This window comes from Kryptolebias marmoratus, linkage group LG12 (genome assembly GCF_001649575.2).
Source record: "Kryptolebias marmoratus isolate JLee-2015 linkage group LG12, ASM164957v2, whole genome shotgun sequence".
Classification (NCBI taxonomy): domain Eukaryota; kingdom Metazoa; phylum Chordata; class Actinopteri; order Cyprinodontiformes; family Rivulidae; genus Kryptolebias; species Kryptolebias marmoratus.
In genome coordinates, this window is record NC_051441.1 from 17,090,539 (window position 1) to 17,097,838 (window position 7,300).

The following is a 7,300-nucleotide window of genomic DNA, read 5'->3' on the forward strand; positions in this document are numbered from 1 at the left end:
AACTGCCCGAGGAAGGTGTTCAGCTGAATTCTAATCACATTGATTGAAAGTATTGACGAGTGGATCTGAAGGGGTTTTTACAGCCACTGTGGCTGTGTAAATCCACACGGTTGTCTTTAAATGTTCATGCTGTTTGCTTGCTTGCACTCTGTCTCTCACCAGTGAATATACAGTATCATTTTTATGTTTCGGTCTATAGTGCGCAGATTTGTTTTCCCTTTACTATACACTGCTGGGCACTGACAATATATTTAACTTTCTGATATCTGTTTCAAATTGATTATTTATCCAGGGGTAACTATATTGTTATTTCTCCCATTGCTCTTGCTCGGCATCAGTTTTCAAATATTTTCGTTTCCTGCGAGCATCTTCATCTAATTGGAGTTCAACCTAAACCTTGTCTATAAAAATTTAAAGGAGTGTAACAAAAAAAGACTTGCTGTGTAAAAGAATAAGAGCATAGTTGTGGAAATATGCAAATAAAGTAATGCTGTTCATGTAAAGTAAAATTAGAAATATATAGTTTAATGAATAAAAAATAAAACTGATGTTCTTTAAATTGGTGGACATAAGTTAGAACTGAATAATACCGGTGAAACGAAAATGTCAAAATGCTCCGTCTCTAATGCTGCTCCTCGCCTGTTTTTCCTCCCACACAGGAGATATACAGCTGCATTCACGGAGTGCAGATCGAAGAGAAGAGCAGCTCTGCGCTGAACTCCCCATCCGCCACCATGAATAACACCCATTCCAACATAATGCGCCTCTTACGCACCGCCAAGAACATGGCCTCCCTGTCGGGGGTGAACGGCTCACCTCACAGCGCCCTGGACTTCATCCGCCGCGAATCCTCCGTTTATGACATCTCCGAGCACCGCCGCAGCTTGGCCGGCCACTCGGACTGCAAACCTCCATACATGCCAGAGGACAACATGTTCAGCGACTACATCAGCGAGGTGGAGAGGACGTTTGGCAACCTTCATCTAAAGGACAGTAACCTGTACCAGGACCACTACCTACACCACCACGGCTCAACTCTCGCGCTCAGTGGGCCTCCTCCCAACCGGCCCCACAGTTTGGGCAGTGCTAGTTCCCTGGAAGGGGGCATGTTCGATTGTGACAGCCTTGGTGGAGGGGTCGCGCCTATCTTCACCACCCAGCCCTGCTCTGCGCTGACCCACAGGAACATGAGCAAGTTTGACCTGCTGTCCGGACAGACTCCTCCCTCGGGCCAGAGCTTCAAGGGAGGTCTGCCGGACCTGTACGGGAAGTTCTCCTTCAAGGGAGGCGCCTCGAGCTCCACCTACATCCCCGGACAGAGCTACTGCGCAGGGAGAGGCGAGGAAGATGGGAATATACGTTCAGATGTCTCCGATATCTCCACACACACGGTAACCTATGGGAACCTGGAGGGTAATGCCAAGAAGCGCAAACAATACCGAGACAGCTTGAAAAAGAGGCCGGCCTCTGCCAAGTCCAGACGGGAGCTGGACGAGATTGAGCTGGGCTACAGGAGGAAACCCTACCACATCAGCCACCACCACTACCACAGCCAGCGCTCCGCCTCCCCACCTCTTCTGCCCTCTGAGCGCAAGAGAGGCGGCGGAGGAGGTGGAGGGGGAAACAACAACGGGAGCTCGTATCTTTTCAGAGAAAAGGAGAGTGTTAGGGACTTTTACTTGGACCAGTTTCGGCCCAAAGAGGGCGTCCCTCAGTGGGAACATGTGGACTTGACAGAAGGTCCAGGAAGCAGAGACGGGGGAGTATCGACCTGCACCTCCCTGGTACCTGTGGATGATTTTCTTAAGAGTAAGCCCAAGAAGTCCGATTCCAAGGGTGGGGGAGGATCGGGGCTGGCAGGGGGAGAGTGGGAGTGCAGAAACTGTCGGGCTAGTGTGACAGGTGGGGGCAAGCAGATGTCCATTCATGGAGGCGGTGGCTATGCTGGTGGCATGAGCTGCGGGTCCTCGGGAGGTAACAGCCGGCCCAGCTCTGCAACCTGCATGCGCTGCGAAGGCTGTAAAAAGACAGGAAATTTGTACGATATCAGCGAGGACAACAATCACTCCTTGGAACAAATGGGGGGAGGGAATGGAGGAGTGGTAGGCGGCATGGCCCCGGGCCCCCAGTCTCAATCTCAGGTCCAGCAGAGGAGGAAGAGCGGAGGATTCGGGAAGCAGCTGAGGCGGCAGCATTCCTACGACACTTTTGTTGACCTTCAGAAAGAGGAATCAGGCGGGATGGGAAGTTTGATGGGAGGCTTGGCGGAGGGTGGAGGGATGAGTGGACCAGGTTTGGGAGGAATGCTGCCCCCGCCGAGGAGCGTGAGCCTGAAGGAGAAAGAACGCTACATGGAAGGTAACAGCCCCTTTGCACACATATTTGAGCGTCACGGGGGCTCGGAGAGAGAACGGGAAAGGGACAGGGACCTGTTGTTTTACGGAGGTGAGAGCCAGAAAGGACCTGGCTCGCCATTTGGCCTGTTCAGAGGTGGTGAGGGCCTCCATCGCCGCTCCATCGGGGAAAGAGACATGAGAGACAGATCTTTGATGGAAGGAGGTGGGGCAGCATTCTCTTTATCCAAATCTCTTTACCCTGACCGGGTAAACCAAAACCCCTTTATTCCCACCTTTGGTGATGACCAGTGTCTGATGCACGGAGCCAAACAATATTACATGACAAAGCAACAGCAGCAGCAACAAATTGCCACAAACAGCCGATGTGACTTCAGGGGTCAGATGAATGCGGGATCATATATGCCAGCGTCTGCCGGGGTGATGTCCAGCGTGTCCCCGCGGTTCCCGAAAGAGCTCAGCCTCGGTGGTTTGAACCATCATGGCTCCATGTTAGGGGTCGGCCCCCCACGTCCCTTCAACGGAAGCAATGGCCATGTGTACGAAAAACTCTCCAGCATTGAGTCTGACGTGTAAAAGACTAACTGGAAGGAGGAGGAGAGCAATAGAGGCATCAAGCATTAGGAGATCAGGGCTAATTCTTTCAACACTGTAGACACAAAACAGCCCAAGATGGGGGGAAAGATTGGGAAGTTGTGATTATAAAAGTATTAGAGTGAGGGAAAAAATCAGGACATCTTGAGGAGGTTTGGGGATGCTAACCTTCTCTGATAAAATGGCCAAAGCTACTCTACTTTACATCCATATACAGTCAATAAACATTCCCTTCAACATCCCAAATGCCCTCAGATCCAAGTCCCACAATTTCCTCTGCCAGCATGTTTAAAAGTCACTGTACTCGGTTGGTATGGTAATGATGCGACACCTCGTCTTCGCTTGCTACCGTCCGCGCGGCGCGAGGTGATGGCAGTCCGACGGCTCCCGCTGAGCGCTTGTGAGGAAGTACAGCGAGAGCGGAGACAGGAGCGAACTGTCCATCTGCCCCTGTGTTTCTGCAGAAAGGAGACATTTGCACATTTGCCTGAGCCGCAACACAGCCGAGCCTGTGCATCTCTCTTCACCCATCCTCTTCTTTTCAGCCCCCGCTCCTCCTCCTCCTCCTCCTCCTCCTCCTCCTCCTCCTCCTCATTCCTGACACCTAAAGAGCTGTTTGTTATGAGAAATACAATCATGAATGATAATAAGATATTCTTATAGAAAAACAGGGTATAAGAACAACAATAACATGAATAACAGACGTTTATGCTGATTATGGTACTACTGTTTATGGCATCAGTAAGTTTTTTTCTTGTTTTATATTCTGTTGGTATAGTATTTTACTACTTTTTAAGTATCTGTAGTTGTGTGCTTGTCTGCTAGCGGCGGCGGCGGAAAACTTGTTTTTGTTGTTATCCTTGAAACCAGAAAGACTGAGCCCTTAAGTTCCGTTTTCCTGTTAAACATTTTACTCCACACTCGTTAATTTGGTTGCTTCTTGTTTGAAAAGCGGGATCTCAAAAGAGACCCCTCATGTTTCGAGACATTACAAACCAAGCGCACACACACACACACACACGTCTGAACTTGTGTTACTGTGAACAACAGAAGCTGAAGCTGCTGAGAGGAAGGACGTGCCTTAGTGGTCTCCAGTGGACGTGTCCTCCAGTTCACAAGCGGCGGCGCCAGGACGGACCGGTGGGCTTTCGCGCCACGCGGTGTTCTTTATCACAAATGAGCCAAAACCGCAGTAGAAATCAACAGCGGGCTGCTGCTGATGATTTCAATACAAGACGCTGTTTAGGATCTTTTATATCTTCGTAAAAAATATTTCATACGTCAGGTGTGGGGAGTGTTTTTTGAACCAAGTGTATTCAGGATGTCCCACTGTTAACAATAAGACTGATGGAAGCCTTTTAATGCGCTTTACATACCAACACACATCAGGCACTTCCTTTACTCAGCCTCTCTTTAGTTGTTTTTTTTAATTTTTTTTATTGAAAGCATTTATTTGAACTCACGTAAGCAGTCTGGGAGGCTCACGCAGTGAAGCTTTGTTTTGACATTGTGTAAGATTAATATTATCCACTGTCATTATGTAGGAGAAATGCTCGAAAAAAACCGTGTAGGAGAAGCGTTGCTATCCCACAACGGTCAAAAACTGAGCTATGAAGGCTTCTGAAATGCAGGCAGTAGCTTCAAGAAAGTGGTTATCTTGTGAAAGTTTTTTTTTTATTATTATTATTATCACTTGGACTGTTGTATATAGTCTGTTTAACTGAAGAGGCCTCATTTATTGCACAGGACCTTTTACTCAGTGTAGGTTCAAGCACTCAGTAGACATGCCTTATCGTCTCATCACCCCTGACCCGTCCCTCAAGCTGTCTGACGATGACTCATCATGTACAGACTACAGAGGCCTCTATTAGTGATTCGAAGGTTTAATCTTTTGATTAGTCGGTGTCACGAGTTCAAGGGCTGAGGGAGATTGTGCAGGAGTGCCGGCCACAGACCCGACCTGTCAGAATGTGTGGAAAGTGATGTTTGCCTTTGCGGAATACGCCCCCCGATACAAACTCCTCCACGCTGACGGCACGTGCGGCTGTGCACATAGACAGAAGCTAATTGCTTCTCAATAGGCATGGGCCGGGTTCTAATTATAGGTAAAGTACACCATGGTTTCAAAACTACAAAGAAAAGCTCGTTATTCCCTTTCTGCGGTTTAAACTCTGCCTGTAAGCGGTGTAGAGCAGCACTTCCTCCCTTTTCGCGGCAACAAAAAAGGCGAACTGTCATGACTTGGCGACAGCAGCAGCACCCGCTGCCTCCCAAAAAGTTACTACAGATTCTTTAGAAAGTTTATAAACAATATCTTACCTGCTGTAGATAGCTCTTTGAACAACCCCGGATTGGAGAAATAGAGTTTCTTTCTTATAACCTTTAAATTTTGTCACAATTCATGCAAACACGTTTTTGTTTAAACCTTTACTGCATCATAGGTTCATTAATGTTATGATATTTCCGCCCCAAGCTGCTCCAGAAGTGCTGAAGTTAGCGGCTGCTGCTGCTGATCACTTCCGAATAACCACAAAACATGTCAGATTAACAGTGTCATGTGAAATTGATGGTGTTGTAAAGGTTTTGTTTTTATGTCTTTGCATAAACTGCTACGAAATATTTGAGGCTGAAGTTTTTTTTTGTTTGTTTTGTTTTTTAAGACGGCAGCAATTTACTCTGATTCGGTCAATCCGGTCAAAATTAAAAACTATTTCTCTAAACTCAAGTTGTTCAAAGAGCTATCTACAACAGGTAAGATATTGTTTGTTCATGACCTTTCAACTTACATACATACAGCCTTTCAGCAGAACCCAACTTAAAAACAAACAAAAAAATCTGATCTATTGTTTTAGGGTAAAGCTGTTTTCAATTGTTTACAACAAGCTACAAGAATTAGCATGTATACTGGTGAAATAAGCCCACTGAGGGCTCCAGATGCTAACAACACGGCTAACATCAGCTTGACTGACTGCCAAAGTTATTTTACAAAAAGCAGAATGACAGAGAAGAGCCAATGTTTTATTAAACTCCTTTTACTTTAGTCATACAGTTAAATTTATCTGGTATTAATTCCACCTCTGTGCACACGTATTGTTTATGTATCAGTGCATCAGCATCTAAATAACTATAAATAAAATGTAATCATAAGTCATACTACAGCTATAAATATATACTATTATACTAATATAATCAGATATATTAATATTGTAGCAATATGGGGTATGTTTAGCAGTAATAATCAATTACATCATGTGGAACATTTAAAAGTTGTTATTTTAATAGTCTAATTTGGTTAAATCATTGTGGTTTTGATACTGTCAGACTCTTCTGCCGGCCCATGCCTATACAAGTGAGACGTTCGGCTGTTTTTCCACCAGCTTGCACTCCTGAGCTCCACAGAAAACGCTGTCAGAGCGAAAATGATCGAGTTAGCCTTAAACCAAATACACACACACATACTCGCCCATCACCGCTCCTAATAAATAACTTGAGATCTCTGGAATTTTTTATACGTACACATATTGAAAAGTTCAGGTGAACCGTTACGATCGAGGCGTTTGAGTGAGAGGGAAAAACCAGGAGGCTACGACTTGGAAACGAGAAGAACAACGACCGGCGTGGGCGTCAATCTGTGTCAACATTATTAGTACGTTCAATCTTTTATCTTGTACATAACCTATTTAAAAAAAAATAAATAAATAAAAATGAAAAAAAAAAAATCTTTTCACTTTGTACAGTAAACAGACAGACAAGGATGTAACTTTCAATATGTTTTACAGTTTAAGAAATAAACAAAACCACGATAAAAAACTCGTAAAAGCAGAAAACGCAGAAAAATATGCAAACTATAGTTAAGACTACTAACCACGAGTAACATAATTGAACCTCTTTTTCTTTAAAGCTCATGTTTACTTAATTATAATGGTTTTACCAATCAGTATATGAGATTATGTTAAGAATTATGCTTTTTTTTTCTCCTTAATTTCGCCAAAATTGTTGGGAATTAAGGATAACTTACTGTAGGTGTAGACGTTTGGTGATTAATCGGGGAAAAAGTTTAGTTTTTAGGCGTCTTTGTTAAGTTTTCCCCTGAATTGTGTTAGATTCTCTCTTTTTAAGATAAGCTATTCTCCATGCTTCTTTGAGATCGATTCACTTATCTACACATTTATGTGGTACAATATTACATGTATACAGAGGTGATATTTGCATATAGAGGCAGTATATTGTGATCCTTCATTTTTACGCTGCGGTTCTTGGTTAAAACTTTGTGTTTCGTGTTGCCCACTTTTTTTGGGTGGGGGGGACTTGGGCTCCAACGGTAATTGCACACAGAATTTAGAGCCATCATC

The 7,300-nt window shown here is 44.8% G+C and overlaps 1 protein-coding gene across 2 annotated transcripts in view; it reads left to right on the forward strand.

Annotated features, from left to right (window-relative positions):
* The window catches only part of LOC108236131 (glutamate receptor ionotropic, NMDA 2B), a 149,165-nt gene extending 143,061 nt beyond the window's left edge, over positions 1 to 6,104 (forward strand). Inside the window, exon 17 of one of the 2 annotated variants that reach the window (XM_017416595.3) lies at positions 660 to 2,930. In XM_017416595.3, coding sequence (XP_017272084.1) covers positions 660 to 2,930 — 2,271 coding nt within the window. Of the gene's footprint in view, positions 1 to 659 lie in introns of both variants that reach the window. The other variant, XM_017416594.2, reaches the window with a different exon arrangement.
* Positions 6,105 to 7,300: the final 1,196 nt, after the last annotated feature.